The following is a 20,297-nucleotide window of genomic DNA, read 5'->3' as shown; positions in this document are numbered from 1 at the left end:
CGGTAGAACTTATTACCTCTCCCCCAGTAAGGTCACGCACCAGGCAGGAAGTATATTGCAAAACAGGAACGGGTTTATTACTACACTCTGCAGTAACAGTTACATGGCAGTCTTCAGCCGCGTACAGTCTGTCGGGTCAGCTATCACTGATGATGGTCCCTGGACCATCACTACAGGCCAAGGGCACCCGCAGCCGTCCTAGCTCTTCCCCCACCTCCCTACCAACTACTGGCAACCTGATAGTACCAGGGTTTACTGCCAGCCCATTGGGCAGAATAGTAGTCAGGGGTGACGCTGCTATACAGGGAATTTAACTTTCAGGTTGGGTGCAGTTTTTGCAATTGTTGGCCCGTAATCAAAAGGATACCATCTTCGTTACACTCCATTAAGGTAACGCAGGGAAATAATGTTACGTTATTGAAGTCATACACCTGCCAAAGGGTTCAAAATACACTAAATAAGCAAAAGGCCTATTTTGGTTCCTGTAAACCTGGATTAGGTTTAATTTAAATAATGTAACGCCTTTATTTCCCTCTCCTACAAAAGCCCTATTCCAATGTCTGCCTGTGAGTAACCCCGAGACTTGAATAAGGTCACATTAGTTGAAGATAATGTAGCGTTATCCTGAAATAACATGCTGTTTAGGAGTTCTAGCATGGCTGTCAATTTTGCATGTAATTAGCTTAGTAGATACGCTGCCTACTAGGAAAACTCACGTCTGTTCCTATTTTAGATAACGTCACGTTGCTTGTCCTGGTTTAATGGAGCTTAATGAATTGAGGCTCTTGTCAGCCAAGTTTTATTATGTTCACTAATCTGGTTATAAAATTGTTGACTAGTTTTCTTCCATTCTTCTTGGTCAACATTATTTGGATTATGGGTTTAATCTTAGTACATTTGTATTTATTTGTCTGGGCTGCCTAATTCCATGAAATAAATGATAATTGTAGTCCTTATTAAGAAACACATAAATAAAACATACTGGAATGAGCGCACACCACATCTTTTGAGATTTAAAAGCAGTATTACATTTTGCAGCAGTTGTCAGATGTACATTTATTAGTAAAAGTTATGTATTGATTGAAAGGTTTTCAGTGGCTAATGCACTTCTTTAACCCTTAGCTGCCAGGGGGGGCTGGAACAAATTATTGTTCAGACCTGTGTGTCAGCAAAGGGGTATTTACCATTGAGGTGTGTTCTGGCTCTTGAAATATTGTGATCATTTGTTCTCTGAGGGAAAATGACATGGAACGATCTTCCATCAACCATTTTGTTCCCCAGAGAGGATTTGAATTCCCAGCAACTAGTACAGTAATCATATATTTATTTCCCGATCCTGCACCGATACGCAGGTTCCAAACAATAACAGCACGAGATCTCCCTTTAGAAGTGATTTCAGTGTCAAACTACCAAGGCACTGCTTCTCTTTGGCTCGCATTAGTGAGATATTTGGGTGGTGTCAAAAGAATAAGCTGGTGATGAATAACGCAATGCAAATATGATAATGTGTATATGAACAGTGCCGGATTAAGACTTTACGAGGCCCTAAGCTATGATAAAGATGAGGCCATAATAAAAACATGTAGAAAAATAAATAATAAAATAAACAATTTTAATAATAAATAATAAAAAAATATTTGTGCCAGGGTACCTACTGTAATCTGTTTTGAGTACGCCTCACAATTGAAAGGTCGTGTAAGAGTATTCCTAGAATATAAACAAACCAGGGAGTGTGGATATGAAGTTGAAGGAAAGAACTAACTAAACCATTATGTTCTGGGAAATTTTGTTGAGTAACTGTTCATCTTTTCTTTACATGACATTGGTTGCTTTTAACGTACATTCAACTTTTGTTACTAAAGATTCAAACCACTATTAATTTTATTCTAATTTATTTTTAGGGTTAATAGACCCTTTGCATTTATGGGGCCCCTGAAATATATTATAGCTGTAGCAGTGATCCCCCTTCTTAAGTCCTTGGGGCGGGGGGGGGGGGGGGGTGGGAGAACAGCTCCATAGTAAGGAGAAGCAGCAGTATTGCGTCGGCCATCTTATGGTTGGCATGGCCCTTCAGACTGTGTAATGCGGTGGCCATCTTGAGGTTGGCACGACCGTAAGGAAGAGGTCCAGAGAGACAGGATTTTCTCTGCGGTACACAGGTGATCTTGGCTAAGTATCCGGAGCCATGGAGGAGTAAGGTAGAGTCCGGGGAGCCTGTTAAGCTCCAGGACTAGGCCCAAACCTGCCCCTAGGCCCCAGGTGGTTCCTGTCAATGTACCAAACTGACAAACGGGGTTCATTTGATAATAAGTAGTTTATTGCAAAGTATGATCATGCTCATTCAAAAGTCTATAAGACTTCCAAGATTGTTGCAACCCCCCTGTCAAGCTCCCTCTCACCCCCTCATCTTTTCAACCCCCTCATCCTCTCAACCCCCCTCATCCTTTCAACCCCCTCATCCTCTCAACCCCCCTCCTCCTCTCACCTACTCATCATCCTCCTCTCACCCCACCACCACTACCCCATCATCATCTCATTTCCCCCCTCATCATCATCTCACCACCCTCATAATCATCTCATTTCCCCCCTCATTATCATCATCATGTCACCACCCTCATCATCATCTCACCACCCTCATCATCATCTCACCACCCTCATCATCTCATTTCCCCCCCTCATCATCTTATTTCACCTAATAATCATCTCATTTCACCCCCCTCATAATCATCTCATTTCACCCCCCTCATAATCATCTCATTTCCCTCCATCATCTGATTTCCCATCACCCCCCCGCCCCAATACCATGTTCATCTCGAGCCAGCTGCTTGCTTCGTACCTTGCCTAGCACAGCACCGGTACAGGAGTCTGTGGCGCGGTCGCCGCCAGGGTGTGTGCTCCGCCCCCACCGTTCTCTCATTGGTTCTTTCTCCTCCACTCGCCTCCCGTCCCCTCCGCACTAGTACCACCGCTGCTGGCGTACTTGCGCTTTCCGGGGGACTCGTGCTTGCCGGGGGACTCGTGCTTGCCACCGCGCTTCCCATTACGCTGGGAAACTACAATTCGCCACACTTTGATTGCCAAGTCGCCACAAGTGGCGAATGGTGACAGGGTTACCCACCTCGGTGTTATATTATGTTACATGTATTACTGGTGTGAAGCGCAATGTGCATAAATGACACATACATACATAAATCCACCACTCTGTGTGTGTGTGTGTGTGTGTGTGTGTGTGTGTGTGTGTGTGTATGTATGTATGTATATATATATATATATATATATATATATATATATATATATGTATGTATATATATATACATACACACACACACACACACCTACAGAGCTTGAAGTGAGCGGAAATAAGGAAGTTGGAGGGTTTACCCACATGCATCCTGTGCGTAAACCAGGGTAGTCTTTTTACTAATCGTGGTAGATTCGTCAATCATGGAGCCACCTGATCATTTTATATTATGAACTTGACCAGCTTATTTCGCAATATGATGGGAAAACATGTGGTTTGACTGTAGGATGTGCCCTATTTAAAGGCCGTTTTCTCCTTGAAGTAACTGTTAAAGTACCAGGATGGTATCAGGAGAAGTGGGGTGGCATTCCGCCTCACTTCAAGCAGTTTGTGTGTGTGTGTGTATTTTTCTTTGCCAGGCGACCATTTTTCCCCTTTGCGTGAGCCGAAACCATGCCACCAGATATACAGCACCAGTGAACTCTAAATTCTACTCCAGGTTGCAGTAACTTCAATAAGCTTGTTTTTGATAAAGCAGGGGTGCGCAAACTTTCTGCACTGCGGCCCCCAACCTGCTCAGCCAGAGTGCTCGCGCCCCCCATTACTTAGGACCCGGCTTTGACGCCACGGGGGTCATGTAACGTCATGGTCGCCTGAAGCCAAGGTAAGTAAGTTACAGAGGAAGAGTGCGGGGCCTCGGGAACCGCTGCGCCCCCCAATGAAAATCTTGCCCACCCCCCAGTTTGCGCATCCCTGCGATAAAGGATGAGCATGTTCGACAAGCGTGAGGAGGGTGGAATGCCAAATATAGTGAAAATAATAAGCCATCTGGTACTGTCTTGACACCATTTCTCTGCATCATTTTGTCTGCTTTTATTTAAAAACTCTGTACCAAACCATAATACCTCCATTAAGGATAACGACAAATACCATGGGACACTAAAAAGACTCATTGTTTTTTGGTTAGGCTATTGTACTTAATAGTGATGTGGCACGTCCATTGTTGCAATAGTTAAGCCAGAGACAAATAAACATTTACAAATGAAAGCTAAATCGTTTATCTTTTAAATTTATTTTTATTATGCCTAATGTCCTGTATTACAATGACGCAAGCGATCGGAAGGCGCCAAACAAAAACCAAGGTAGCTGGTAAAAAAAAAAAAAGCCCAAAAAATAAATAAATAATAGACCAAGTAAGTTCACTTGAAACGATTGTAGGGCTGCCCTGTATTTGGTAGGAACGTCCGGAATGAAAATAGTCTGGAAAACCAAGTGTCCCACATTTTTCTTTTCCGGTATGAAAGTTGTTGACCTCGCGCAGTGCCGCACAATTCCCGGCAGGGAGAGAGAACTGAAGAGGACACGTATTCGCTGATACTCGGCAGCATCATGTGGTCTCTATTTTGCAAATAAGAACCTCGTAGTACCGCTGTAAAGGACTTGAGTTTGCTCCCTGTGTTATGAACAAACTGTTCTAATTCATTAAATCGCACGCATGAATTCCTTGCTAATATACTTAGTCTTGTGCCTAATCTCGCACACAATTCTTTCAGCGGGTTGCTGTATCCTTCTTGCTGTTTCCACCTTGCTGTTTCCACCAGTAAAAGCTTATTGGACGCATGCCCTGTTCTACTGCTCTGAGCGAGACGCGGTTGGTGTCTTTTTATCCCGCTGTGCCGGAAGAGGTGCACAAAATAAAAGACTTATTAATCTTTCTAATGAATGCAAAGCCAGTGCGTTGGCATCTGAATATGGCAATGTCTTTCTAACTTAGACGTTTTATTAATATCACGGGGGAAGTGAACACTTTTCAGTGTGTTTGTGTATTTACAGATGGATTATATGTACATAGTACAGTAAGTGTTTAACTTATTAATGGTAAAAATAACTCTGGCTTTGGCCAGCTTTTTAATTGCACTAAATCACAAATAAGCATATGCTTCATTTATTTAACCCCTTCAGGGCACTTCCACATACTTCACAAAGTTTAGTCCGTAGGACAATAAGAAATTACATATACTGTATGTAGTGTAGGTACTGTACCTACTTTAAAAACAAGAAACAAAGAAGTCCAGAGCAACATCCAATATGACAAAAATACACAGTGAAATACCTATATATCTCTTGAAAAAAGGGTAATTAGTTAACCCTTTGGCCAAAGTGTATAAGCCTGCGAGCCACTTTCAAGGCATGACCATAATATCGCAGGTCCTAACACTAACTGATTAAAATCCTTATTTACCTCTATAATTATCAATGTGTATTTTTGTCACATTGGATGTTGCTCTGGACTTCTTTATTTCTTGTTTTATACAATTAGCAACGTCCAGTAGCACTCCTTTTAACACGTATACAATATATATATATTGTGGTAATTTGGGGGGTTTCTGAGAGCTTGCTGGGTATCTGTGTGTTTGTTTATTGTACCTACTTTACCTTAGCAGAATTGAATCCTGTTTTGATCAAAAGATACAACCACATGACTCCTTTGTTACTCAGACTTAGATTCTAAGTGTAAAAAGGTCACTGGTATATTTTAGCCCAATTGGTGGGACCGCGGGATCTGTTATTTCGGTAAAATTAACTCCTTCAAGAATGAGAAGGTAAAGGATTTTTGGTTGTAGCAGACAGCACAGTTTTGTGTTTGCACTGAAGGTACTCTACAGTATGTTGCATGAACAGGTTAAAAAATAAATAAAAAAATGACAACCCTTCCAAACAATGTTTTTAGTCTTTTTTTTTTTTACATTTTATGTTAAATATTCATGATAAGATACTGTATAAAGCCAATTGATTAATGTATTATATGAATGGAAAAAGACAAACTTTAAGGACATGCTTTATTACTGAATAAGAGGGAGAAATTATTATTTTAAATAACTTGATGAGAAACAACCTCACACAGATCTTTTTCTTTTACAATTATTTTTGCTGACAAAAGGTGAATTTGTGGCTCAGTCTACGTGGTCAGTGACGAGAAATCAGATTTTATTTTGGAAATATCCCACCGGCTTATATTTCTGATTACATATATTATTTTTTAATTAGCACTTTTAAACATTATTTTTGCAGCTTTGATAAATAACTGCCAACTAATGTGAATATTATTTGAATTTAAACAGTTAGTGGATAGTCCCATATAGCAATAGGGTTACTAATGGGGGAATTGGGGTCACTCTTGACTATTTATTCAAAATTGTTGTCCTGGAGCAAGATTGCATGTTGCTCTGTTCTCAGGCTGCCAGTGCTCCTCAGTCTAAGTTTGCAACATTGTTGCTCCCGCTGTAGCTTCCAAGCCAGTTGCCTTGGTAAACCCCCTTGCCCTTTCACCTTAGGATGGACTGCTCTTCCTCCCCTTGCCAGTTGGTATAGGCCAGTTTCATTTTCCATCAGCCTAGCACATCATGCTGCCCTTTTTAGAACCGGCAGCCATCTTGAGCAGTCATCTCTCCTACTCCAGGTAAAGCTATTGAATGTTACCTATCCCTATATTTTGCATTATCCCACTGCCCCTCATAGCTCCCCTTTTCCTCATAGCTCCCCTTTTCCTCCATTGCTCCCATGCCCCAGTGTTCCCTCAGTACCATTTCCCCCATTTTATTTGTATTGTTGTGGCCCCTAAATAAACACTTCAGCAAGTAAGAAGGTTCCCTTGCTTGATATGTGGGATTGAGTTAAGCTGCCGGTCTCTACCCACCAATCAGTGTGTGCTTGAGCCAGAACGGTTGTCCTTGGGTCCTCACTAGCTCATTGCTTAACTCTGTCAAAAGCAGGTCAAGGCATCTCTAAATGTAAAACCTTTCTTAATAGCTAATCCTAATGCAAGTACCTATCCTGGGGCCTACTCACTGAGCTGCATTAACACTTGTAGGGGAACTCCAGTCCACGGCAGTGATTCTCAATCACATACGTTACCATCAATGAAGATGGCAAAAAAGGCGACAGCACTCAGTAATGTAAGCACAAAAAGTGTATTCAATGATATAATAACACACAGGTCCAATGTTTTGATCCACACAACGGGATCTTACACAGGGGGGTGTGCAGAGAACCACAGACAGTGAGATACTAATATAGTATATAGTATAGCGCGAGAAAATGCAGGTGAGTCATCATGAATGCACATACATAACAGCTGAGCAACAGTACGATCCCCGTGCTGAGTCACATGTTAAAGGTCTATTGTTGAATGTGTCCCAGTAACCTAAGCAACCGTATGGCGCATGCGCAGCCCGTCTGTTCTGGTGATCCCGAACGGGCAGGGGCTAAAGCCACTAATGGAATGCGCAGGCACATGAAACATGGTGCATAGAGGGAGGAAGCAGATAGGAGCGACTGCACGCGCACGATCGGTGATTTACACTGTGTGCGCGTACAGCTGCTGAAGGGAGTCTAGTCCCGTGACTACAGCAGGGAAAGCAAAGTGTCATGGGAGTCATGGCACCCAAAGCCCGAATGCGGTCTGTAAACAGCCCAACCGACCGAGGGGCCAATAGAGTTTGCTCAGCAGTGACTGCTGAAAGTGGTGCACACAGCAGGACCCATAACTTGTCAGAAAGTCAAACTAAATCAAGGATTATGTGCCATAAATGAATGTCATGGTGTCTTCCTTCACTACAAATGTATGCTATCCTGTTTCAACTCTGTCCTCTCTCAAGCTAAACAAACCTACCTTTCTTCACTAATCAACAGGTACAAATCTAACCCACAACAACTTTTTTCTGTCTTTGACTCTACTCAAACCACCCTCAGCTGCCTGTTCTTCTTCCTCCATCTCACCTCAGGACTTTGCTGACTATTTTAACGCAAAGGTGGAATCCATAAGTCAGAACATCCCCTCTGTTTCATGCAAATCTCCTCCTGCATTCCTTGACTCTTTTTCCGCTGTCTCAGAGGAGGATGTGTCACTGCTGAACTCCTCCTCTCCCTCTACCACTTGCCATCTTGACCCCATTCCCTTGCATCTTCTAAAACCTCTTGTTCCTACTATAACCCCTACGCTCACACACATTTTTAACTCCACACTCTACTCTGATACCTTCCCACCCTTCTTCAAACATGCAACAGTTATACCATTACTCAAAAACAGCAAGCTTGACCCTACCTGTCTCTCTAACTATCGACCTGTCTCCCTCCTGCCTTTTACCTCTAAACTCCTTGAACGTCTTGTATTCTCTCGCTTGCTCCACTTTTTCAACACCCATTCTCTCCTAGACCCTCTACAATCTGGATTCCGCACTGCTCACTCGACAAACAGCCCTCACTAAAATAACTAATGACCTCCATGCTGCCAAAGACAGAGGTCATTACACTCTTCTCATATTACCTCTCTGCAGCATTTGACACCGTGGACCACCCTCTTCTCCTTCACATTCTTCATACTCTTCGTATTTGGAACAAAGCTCTATCCTGGATCTCCTCTTACCTCTTCCATCGTACTTTCAGTGTCTATTCTGCTAACACCACCTCCTCCTCTATCGATCTCTCTGTGGGGGTACCCCAGGGCTCTGTCCTGGGACCTCTTCTCTTTTCTCTGTACACACTTTCTCTAGGTGACGTAATCACATCTCTTGGGTTTAAATATCACCTCCTATGCTGACGACACTCACATTTACTTTTCAATCCCTGACCTTGCACCTGCTGTACAGACCAAAGTTTCTGAATGTCTCTCTGCGATATCAACCTGGATGGCCGTACGCCGACTTACTGTAAATTAAACATGGCAAAACCGGGCTCCTCATACTTCCTCCCACACATGGCCCTATTACCTCCTTCCACATTACTGTTGGTAGTACTATCATTCACCCAGTAGCCCAAGCACGCTGACTAGGGGTCACACTCGACGCCTCTCTCACATTCTCCTCTCACATTCAAAACGTTTATAAAACCTGTCGCTTTTTCCTCCGCAATATAACAAAGATATGCCCTTTCCTCTGTTGTTCGACTGCTAAAACTCTGACTCAGGCCCTCATTCTCTCCCGTCTCGATTACTGCAACCTCCTGCTGTCTGGCCTTCCTGCCTCTCGCCTGTTTCCCCTACAATCTATCCTAAATGCTGCTGCCAGAATCACTCTACTCTTTCCTAAATCTGTCTCAGCGTCTCCCCTGCTCAAATCACTCTCCTGGCTTGTTATAAAATCCTGCATCTCACAGTCCATTCTTCTCCTCACTTTTAAAGCTTTACTCTCTTCTGCCCATCCTTACATCTCAGCCCTAATTTCTCGCTATGCTCCATCCCGACTCTTGCGTTCTGCTCAAGGATGTCTTCTCTCTACCCCATTTGTATCTAAAACCCTCTCCTGCCTTAAACCTTTCTCACTGACTGCCCCACACCTCTGGAACGCCCTTCCCCTCGGTACCCGACTAGCATCCTCTATCCTCCTTTAAGACCCACTTTAAGACACACTTAATTAAAGAAGCATATGTGTAGCTCCGTGGCTAATACTATACACATGATACATAAAGCTTGGCCCCCTGCAGACTCACTTACCAGGACACCCTCCTACTGTCGCTGTACGTTCTTCCTACCTACCAATTAGATTGTAAGCTCCTCGGAGCAGGACTCCTCTTACGAAATGTTACTTTTATGTCTGAAGCACTTATTCTCATGATCTGTATTTGTATTATTTGTTATTTATATGATTGTCACGTGTATTACTACTGTGAAGCGCTATGTACACTAATTGCGCTAAATAAATAAAGACATACTGTACCTACATACAATGAGGGCAATGTGCACAAAAACATGGATAGAACAACGTGCAGGTGTTGCTCCTTTAAATATACTCTGGATACAGTAACCATTACAAACTGCTAAATGGATAATGTGTTATCAGTATTGAGACGCCTCTGAGAGTTGAACTTTGTTGCTGTATGGAAGAATTCTAAGCAACTTGTAAATAAGGGACAGTCTTATTTTTTCACATGCAGTATATAGCGAAAAGTGGTTTTACTTTGTTTAAAAGATTACAGATGCTATAAATCGAGCAGTTTATAGAACGAAGCCAGGCACGTTATTATTTCCTGTGCCTAGGATGTTATTATTGTGATTGTATACTGTTAAAAGAAGCGATACTCTGAGGATTTTCAGCTCCATCTGAATAACCTTTATATGTAAAACCGCATGACAAACATCTCGCCATCTTCCCACGATGCATTGCTTTGTAAACCACAAATGAATAGGGATATGGTTAGGATAATGACATCTTCAATCTTTTTTTTTTTGGTATATTGCAGTGGGTCTACGTTGATTCCAGATTTTCTGTGGTTTACCCTTCGTTTTACTGAGAATTGAGAACATGAGAGGACAGAAGTGCATGGCGAGAAACCGTTTTTCTTGTGAAATGACATAGATGATAAAGGAATCATTCCAGGGCTCCAATGCAAGTAAGAAAAATAGAGGTTTGATAGAAAAATTATGTTGTCGTGTAATTCTCTGTCTATCCAACTCTTTACAGAATGGATTCCAAATAATCTGTTTGTGCCCCAGGCATAAATCTAGAGGCCTCCTGGGGATCGACTGAGCCAATAACTGATATTAAATCATTGCCAGTGAATGATACATAATGATCAGTGAGGGATTTTGAACACACATGGATCACGCAGTCTCAAAATAACACTGCAATAATCGAATGGCTACTTCTAATTTGTAATGGGTAACTGTGGCAGGACGGCCTGTAGCCGAGGTCAGGGAACAGTCCACACGTGTAGTTTCAGGATAATGAAAATGTTCAGTGGCTTTATTTCTCCATAACATAACATAACATGTGGGTATACTGTCCCTTCAAACCAAAACAAAACCTGCTCCACATTGGGAGATCTGACTAACACACCAGGCCTATCTAGCAGGCTGGCTGGCTAGACCATAACTAAACCATAAGTGTACTTTAAGCAGTCAGGAAAACAAAAGAACAATCCTTACTTTGGTTGAAGTAGTGACTTTGGTGAAATCCCTCTGGCTAACAGCTCACATAGCCGTGTGCTCTGGTCTAAGGCAGGCAGCTACTGCCAGTAACAAGATCCTTTTCTACCTTGCTGGCTATCAGGTGTCAGCGTACCTCCTGATTACCTATCTTCCTCCTGAGTTAACCTTCTGAGTGCTGGATGCAGCACTCAGACATATGTTTCCCGACCCTCCACTCCTTCTCTTGACAAAAAATCAGCATTTCCATGGTCCTTTCCAGGTTTATGCTGTATATCAAAAGAGAAGGGTTGGAGGGCCATATACCACCTGCTCAACCTTGAGTTTGTGCCCTTCATGGTGTTTAACCATTTCAAGGGCGCATGGTCAGTGACCAGGGTGAAGTGTACTCCGGCGACATAATGTCTCAAGGCCTCAATTGCCCATTTTACAGCGAGGCACTCCTTCTCAATGACGGAATACCTCACTTCCCTTGGGATCAGCTTCCGGCTGATGAACAGTATGGGGTGTTCAACACCATCAAATTGCTGGGAGAGCACTGCTCCCAGTCCTACCTCTGAGGCATCCGTCTGGATGATGAAGGGCTCTTTAAAATCTGGGCTCCGAAGAGCGGGGCCCTCTGACAGGCACTTTTTTAGCATGTCAAAGGCGTCTTGGCACTCCCAAGACCATTTAACTTGGGTCGGGGCACTTTTTTTTGTCAGATCTGTTAGGGGTGCAGATATTTCTGAAAAATTGGGGATAAACCGCCTGTAATACCCTGCTAACCCCAAAAGGGAGCGGACCTGTGTCTTTTTCTGTGGGGTGGGGACTTCCTTTATGGCGGTCACCTTGCTAGCTAGTGGCCTTACTATCCCTCCCCCAACGGCAGAGCCCAAGTATTTTGTAATGGATTTACCCAGGGCACATTTTTTTGGATTTGCAGTGAGCCCTGCTTCTCTTAAGGACGTTAGGACTGCCCTTAACCTTTTTATATGAGACTGCCAGTGTCTGCTATAGATGACAATGTCATCCAAGTAGGCCGCGGCATATGCCCTATGGGGTCGTAGTACCTTGTCCATTAACCTTTGGAATGTGGCTGGAGCCCCATGTAACCCAAATGGCATAGTAACGAATTGGTATAAACCAAGAGGGGTGGCGAAGGCAGTTTTGCATTTGGATTCTTCCGCTAGAGGTATCTGCCAATATCCTTTCGTGAGATCTAGGGTGGAGATATACTCTGCTTTACCAAGAGAGTCAAGCAATTCATCCACCCTAGGCATTGGGTATGCATCGAATCTGGATACAGCATTTACCTTCCGCAGATCCACGCAAAACCTCACCTTCCCATCTGGTTTAGGGACCAACACTATAGGACTACACCATTCGCTGTGGGACTCCTCGATCACGCCCAATTCCAACATGTCTATTATCTCCCTCTCTACCAGGTCTTTTCGGCCCTCTGGCAATCTATAGGGACGGGACCGTACTTTTACGCCAGGTTCTGTCTCAATCCTATGGGACACTAAATCAGTCTGCCTGGCAGCTCAGAAAAAATATCTGGGAACTGGTCACATAATTCTAGTAGGTCTGACCTTTGTTCCGTTGTTAACTGCCCTCCCATGGGAACCTGATGGTCATTGTACGTACTACCCTTTGGAGGCTGTGGAATCAAATCCGTCTCTCCTTCCCGAGGGTGGATGAACAGCGATCTCATCGTTTTCCTGGGTTTCAGGAGGTTTACGTGGTAGATTTGTTTACCCTTCCTGGACCCTGGTTGAGAGATCTCATAGTTCACCTCCCCGATGCGGTGGAGAACTTGGAAAGGACCCTGCCACTTCGCAAGGAGTTTACTCTCTGATGTCGGTAGTAGTAGCATCGCTTGGTCCCCAGGTTGGAAGACCCTCAAGCGGGCATTTTGGTTGTGTTGCCTCTCTTGACGTTCTTCGCAGATTTGAGGTTTTCCTTAGCAAACCGACATATCATGTCTAGGCGGTTTCTAAGGTCTATGACATACTGAAGGGTATTCTTGGAGGGGGAGGGCTCCTCCTCCCAGGATTCCTTCAGTAGGTCGAGAATACCCTGAGGTTGGCATCCATATAGGAGCTCAAATGGGGAGAAGCCTGTGGATGATTGGGGAACTTCTCGTACCGCAAACAACAGGAAAGGGAGAAGTTCATCCCAAGCTCGCTTTTCAGTGTCCACAAACTTCCTAAGCATGGTTTTTAAAGTACGGTTAAACCTCTCTACCAATCCATCAGTCTGAGGATGGTAGACTGAGGTCCGGATGGATTTTACCTCCAATAACTTCAGGACATCCTGCATTAACTTTGCCATGAAATTTGTTCCCTGGTCAGTTAACATTACTTGGGGAAGTCCTACCCTAGAGAACAGTTCTAACAGCCTGTGAGCAACCTGTTTAGCAGTGGCTGATCTCAGAGGGAAGGCCTCAGGATATCTGGTGGCATAATCTACAACAACGAGAATAAATTTATGTCCCTTCGCAGAGGGTTCTAAAGGTCCCACCAGATCTACCCCAATTCTCTCGAATGGGACGGCTACCAAGGGCAGAGGGACCAAGGGAGCTGGCTTCTGTCCTTTTTGGCTAGTTAACTGGCATTCAGGACACGTCTCACATAGTTTCATGATGTCACTATGTATGCCTGGCCAGTAAAACGGGGACGAGATGCGGTCCGTGGTCTTATCTCTGCCCAAATGACCACCCCATGGGAGAGTAGGGGCTAGAGTGAACACTGTTTTAATCAACCCTTTAGGGACTAGCATCTGTCGAATGACCTCCCCTGTTGTGTAACCTTATTCACACGATATAGGATATCATTCAACAGTTCAAAATGTGGAAACACTCTTACACCTTGTTCATCCATTATCTTGTTGTTGACCTGTACCACCTTCTCATATTGTCTAGCCAGAGCTGGGTCTTCCCTCTGCCTCTGACGGAAGTCAGGAAGATCCAGGTCTGGCAAAATTCCCGTATCTATCTATTCCCCACCCTGGTCATCTCCGGCCATGACCTGCAGTCCTTTAGGCTGACTAATGTTACCAAGAGTCCCAGCCTTTCTTAACCAGTCCTTTTTTTCCACCCGTCTCTGTTTACGTGTCTTTGGGACGTGGTGTCTACGGGGGAAAATCTCTGGGGAAAAAGGAAACAAGTCTCTGGGCTTCTCCGGTACCAGAGAAGTAGGCTCCGTAGGAGTAGGGGCCAACAATGTTTCGAAGTAGGGCCAGTCTCGGCCAAGTAGAACAGGAGCAGGTAGCCAGTGAGCAACTCCCACTAGCAGGCTAGCCTCTTGATCCTTGATACGCAGTAGAATGTTCGCCGTCGGGTATCTCTTTGTATCCCCATGGATACACTCGATATTCCACGGAGAGTCATAGGATAGTCTGTGGCTTGGAATTAGGCCCTCTAGGATCAGGGTTTTTCCAGATCCCGAGTCAGCATGGCTTTGACTATTTTCCCCTCCAGAGATGCTGGGACTAACCACGGATTGTGGTCCCCTCGGAGAGAAGCTGTGGCAGTGGTTCTACCATATGAATAGTCCATCTCATCATCTCCGGAGTCCACAAACTCGGTCGTCAGCGGAAGCTCTCGACGGGGTTCGGTGTTGGGACCTCTCCGCTGTTGGATGGGATCCTCCCTTCTGGTTGGTGGTGGTATCCTCTCCACCGGATGGGTGACGGGAGTCCAGGTTCTTGGGGAATACTGTGGGTTGTCGGCCTCCCTTGAGTGATCCAATGGCCTCGGACCCGGGACTGGCAACTCTGCGGGAATTTGTACCAGGAACCCTCCGAGATGGGAAAGGGTCTTCCGATCGAGTTGACTGGATCTCCCGAGCTGGTGGGTTGTAGACCCCTCGATTGTCTGCTCTCCTGCCTCTGGCATCACCTGAAGCAACTCGTGTTTGAACGGACCGTTCCCAGCTATCCTGTTGGGTGTCGTCGCCAAGGAAGTTTTCCACCAAGCGAACCACTGAATCCAGGGAAAATGCAGCATGACTTTTTACCCAGGAGCGGGAGGAGGGGGGCAGTATCTGTATGAACTGCTCGAGCACAAACTGTTCAAGGATCTCTGCCTTGGTATGCTTCTCCGGTTGTATTCACCTGGTACATAAGTCTACTAAGCGGTGTGCTACGACCCGGGGTCGGTCTCTGTTTGCATATTTGACTGTCCGGAACCGCTGTCGGTAGGTCTCTGGAGTGAGGCCTAGGCGATCCAGAATAGCAGCCTTTAGTTGCTGATAGTCCATGGCCTCGTCTGCTGGAAGAGCCTGGTAGGCTGCCTGAGCTTCTCCTATGAGGAGTGGAGCCAGAGTCGTTACCCAGCGATCAACTGTCCAGCCGTGGGCCGTGGCTAGCCTTTCAAAAGTGAGGAGAAATGCCTCTGGGTCTTCGGTTGGCTTCATTTTAGGCAGCATCACCGGTGGGTTATTTGGAATCGCTGGTCTGCCTGAGGCTGGGCCTTCGGCCAGCAGTTGGAGTAGCTATTCCTCTCGCCGGGCCTGTTGCTCATCTTGCTGTGCTTGTCGCTCCGCTTGCTTCTCTGCTAGCTGGAGCTGTTGCTCAAGGAACTGAGAAAAAATGGTCTCCATTTTTTTTCCTGTGTGGCCCTTCAGATACAGGGGCCGCCCGATATCGCACTTCTGACACCACCTGTGGCAGGACGGCCTGTAGCCGAGGTCAGGGAACAGTCCACACGCATAGTTTCAGGATAATGAAAACGTTCAGTGGCTTTATTTCTCCATAACATAACATAACATGTGGGTACACTGTCCCTTCAAACCAAAACAAAACCTGCTCCACATTGGGAGATCTGACTAACACACCAGGCCTATCTAGCAGGCTGGCTGGCTAGACCATAACTAAACCATAAGTGTACTTTAAGCAGTCAGGAAAACAAAAGAACAATCCTTACTTTGGTTGAAGTAGTGACTTTGGTGAAATCCCTCTGGCTAACAGCTCACATAGCCGTGTTCTCTGGTCTAAGGCAGGCAGCTACTGCCAGTAACAAGATCCTTTTCTACCTTGCTGGCTATCAGGTGTCAGCTTACATCCTGATTACCTATCTTCCTCCTGAGTTAACCTTCTGAGTGCTGGATGCAGCACTCAGACATATGTTTCCCAGGCATAACTGATAGGGGTTGACTTCACCCTGTCACAGTAGCGTTCAACATTGTCATGCAAATACATTGTAATATTTGATCTTTTATCATATACAGTATTTTATACTTCTAACCTATTGGAAGAAAATCTGAATTTCATCTCCTGATTCAATTGAATTGTGCCCTTTACCCACTTACAGTATACAAAGACCGTTTTTGATAACATGGTTAAAAACATAACTTAATCTTATCAGTGCCCTAGCATCTAGCTCCCTGCGTCATATCAAAATGTGGGTTAGTTGTGTGTCTATTGTATTTCCATAATATAGGAATGTGTTCTAATGCAGAACCAAGTATCTCTATCCTTTTGAGGGGTTTTGACCTTGAGTAGTTAAGAAGACGTTATGAATGATAGTTATGGGTCCCTCTAAATGTCAGTAAGTGTCTGCTATGGACTCTTAACACCCAAGTAATAAGGCACCTGTGCAACTTGTATTCATATTGTGCAACATCTTCCCGTTATGAAAGATCAGAATAATCCGTTGAACCTGCACTGTGAACACGGTCACCTTCAATATGCGTGCTGTAACCCGGTGCAGGAGGGAGGTGCCAGCACGCAGTCTTGTAGCATAGAACCGCATGGTAAATATGAGCCTAGGTGCTATGAGATACCTTTCAGCCCATTCAACGGAATGAGCAATGCAGTGTCTTGTGGAATAGCACTGCTTAGTGAATATGGGCCCTAATCTTTAAGAGGCCTGGAGCTGTTCTGCATTGTGATCACACATTGTCACAATATACAGTATGTCCAGTCATATTGCCAGTTAAGTCACACATTTGTCTTTAGTTAGAACATATTTTAAGATACCACAGTGTATGTCTCACGTGGCGGATCTGTTTCATTTGCTTTGGGGTTTTTTTTTTCATCTTGAACTCTTGACATCTGAAGCCGAGTGTGGTTTTAAATTGGCCGAGAAACCAAAAGTATCTCGAGACCGTCGGTGCATAATTTTAAAATTAGGAAATGGATGATTTTGGTTAACCATATAAAACGGTGATCGTTTTTCTGTACGCACTGGAGGATCTATGCACGCATCTCCAATAAAACAAATGGTGAGTGATGTGGTGAATAGATTAACCTTTTCAGTGCCGGAGGTCAGGCAGTACCAGATTACCAGCAGAACTCTGGGACACTTTGAGCTCATGTGATGGATTCAGCAGCGATCACATAACCAGCAATGCCCCTTGGCTGACGGAAACGGAAGTAGCGGGGGGCTCCACCTATGTTTTTGACATGACGTACCTGTCGCGCCAGTAAGGACTCTAGCGTTGCAGGGCCCATGACTTTCCAGGTTCGTCATATGTTACTGTAACGGATAAATATTCGTTTCAACTTCAGGAATGTAACCTGTTTTTCAGCCTGTTTATATTATACGGTTATTAGATCAACAATAGAATACATTGCATGTTACGTGGTCCTTCAAGTGTAGCAAGCAGGCAGGTATCCTTTACATCAGGGGTCTGACATTCGGTCCCAAAGGGCCACCAACAGGCCAGGTTTATGAATATCCCTGCTTTAGCACAGATGGCCCAATCAGTAGCTCAGTCGTTGAGCCACTGATTGAGAAACCTATGCTGAAGCAGGGATATCCATAAAACCTGGCCTGTTGGTGGCCCTTGGGGACTGCGTTTGAGACCCTTGCTTTACATGCAACATCAACACTGTACCTTGCAAAATTAAAAGGCAATGCATGCATCACTGAAACGGGTTTTATAATGTTTCACTTTAACTTTCTTCTATAGAAGCTCTTTATCACAAGTATAAGGCCATATTTTGTTTTACGGAGTTAAAACCTGGGGGTACCTCTAGCACTGAACCCTGCTACTTTTAGCTGTGTGGACCCCGAGATACTTTCCCTTCTAGTTGCTGGTGTTTCTGTTCCCATGTGGGATATCACGAGCCACCAAATCAGCTTCTGCCCCGCGGACGACACTGACTGGGTCCCTGGAGCTAAAAATAATAGTGTGGTTCCACTCTGGTTCTAAGTCTTCAATGAATATGTGAGGGCAGGGGGAGGCCTGCTGCGTTACTGTATTAGTAATAAAGTAGCAGCCCGGCTTTCTAGTAGTTATTATTTACTATTATATGAACCAGGGGTTTCTCTGGAGCTGGACTGTGGCCCTCAAAGCTCCGAAGACTCCCGGTTGACCGGATATTCATTTTTTTTTTTTTTTTGCTTTTGCCACTACGTGCAGAAAAAGAAAAAGAAAGATGGCGGTTGGGTCACCCAATTGGAAGCTGCACTGTCATCTTATGATGGTGCCAGGGCTTTCCATTTGCTATCAGAATTAGGCTGACCCCAGTGGCATATTGTTTCTCCAGGGCAATCATTTTGTAAAGGGCATTTTCAAATGTAATATCTCAAACTGGGATGGCGCTTGAAATGATGTGGTTCATATGCCTGTATACGGCAGACTTTGCTTCCTTTATTAGTAAGTATGGCCCTATGCCTTTTGGTTAGAAAAATCTTCTGAGATCCTTTTTAGTAACTTAAACCCACCTATGCATTTTGTCCTCATAGAAATATATATCCCAGAGACATATATATATATATATATATATATATATACATATATATATACATATACACACACACACACACACACACACACACACACACACACACACACACACACACACACACACACACACACACACACACACTCACACACTGTTATGTACAGTATGTATGTATACTCAATTGGTATTTTTATACACTTTGATGCCAAATAAAAACTTTGAAAAAAGATATGATTACAAAAAACTGAAACTGAGCATGTTGCTTATGCAAAATTGTGACTACTGTATATGATCACCTTACATTTGTGTCGAAGTTTTCTGTGTTTAGTTTTTTCAAGCTTTAACTTTTGGGTACACCTTTGGAGGAAGAGCTAGTAAATGAGTCCTTATCTGAATTGTATAGTTATATATATATATATATACAGTATATATATATTGTAGTATAATTATATGGAGAGTGGCCATAATTGTAATTATATGTTTTTGTACGGTAATTCTATTATTTATTTATTTTTCAGGACAAGTGGTGACAAAAGATTTTTTTTTTTTTTTTCTCATTTGACTTGGAAACTCTGATTCATGAATCTGTCATATGCAGACTGCTTTGAAACGACGCTAAGCAATGAATTCCTCATCAACACTTCCTTCCTCATCCTGAATGCTCCATAGTAATTGGTTGTGTTTATGTAGCGCTATCAAGCTGCAGAATGTGACATCACTTGAGCTGAGCTGTATATCCCTATTTAGTTCAAATCTGTTTGCTATGAGTGTATGTTACCTCAAATCATTTATTTGAACTGCAGGCCACCTTGCTGCAAATGTTAAAGTAATACTTCACATAATGTTAGAATCCTTGGGCCATCAGAATGCCCATCACTCAGGAAAATGCTGCATTGTACCTCCCTCTTCTTCACCAATGGCTGCAGGACAATCTGCAGGTGGAAACCAATGGACCAGAGAAGAGTTTGTATCTTGCCGCTATTCGGAAAGTAAAGGAATACATACAGTTCAACTTTACATTGGACGAAAGTATGTCGGGGAGCCACCAGAGAACCTTAGACATGGAAATTTGCACCGTTTACCTAACCAAAAATGGAGATGATCAACAAGTTCTTGGCTTACGTTTTGGTAATATCCCCATATTTGGGTACTATGGCGAAAAACGCAGGGGAGGGAAGAAGAGGAAAGTACAGAATGGACCAGTGCTTGATGTTGGATGCATCTGGATAACAGACTTGAAGAAGCAGAGTCCGGCTGCTACATGTGGGAAAATAAGACTGCGAGATGAGGTGCTCTCACTGAATGGGCAGCTAATGGTCGGTGTTGATGTCTGCGGTGCAAGGTAAGGGTAACTAAATGTGTCAGGGAGAAGGTATTCAAATGTAATATATTACTTTATACATTTCGGTTTGAGCAATTATTGTTCTCTGTGAGCTTTTGCAGCAACAAAATTATCTT

The 20,297-nt window shown here is 44.0% G+C and overlaps 1 protein-coding gene across 2 annotated transcripts in view; it reads left to right on the top strand.

Moving 5' to 3' along the window:
* PDZD2 (PDZ domain containing 2) overlaps positions 1-20,297 on the top strand; it is a 385,311-nt gene that overhangs the window by 80,406 nt on the left and 284,608 nt on the right. For both annotated transcript variants that reach the window (XM_075587491.1, XM_075587482.1), the window contains exons 3-4: positions 10,478-10,627; positions 19,358-20,181. In XM_075587491.1, coding sequence (XP_075443606.1) covers positions 19,706-20,181 — 476 coding nt within the window. In that variant the 5' untranslated portion in view covers positions 10,478-10,627; positions 19,358-19,705. The remainder of the gene's footprint in view (positions 1-10,477; positions 10,628-19,357; positions 20,182-20,297) is intronic.

The sequence above is a fragment of the Ascaphus truei genome, chromosome 1 (genome assembly GCF_040206685.1).
Source record: "Ascaphus truei isolate aAscTru1 chromosome 1, aAscTru1.hap1, whole genome shotgun sequence".
NCBI lineage: Eukaryota > Metazoa > Chordata > Amphibia > Anura > Ascaphidae > Ascaphus > Ascaphus truei.
The sequence above is the reverse complement of the archived record's forward strand: the minus strand, read 5'-3'. Positions and strand labels throughout refer to the sequence as shown.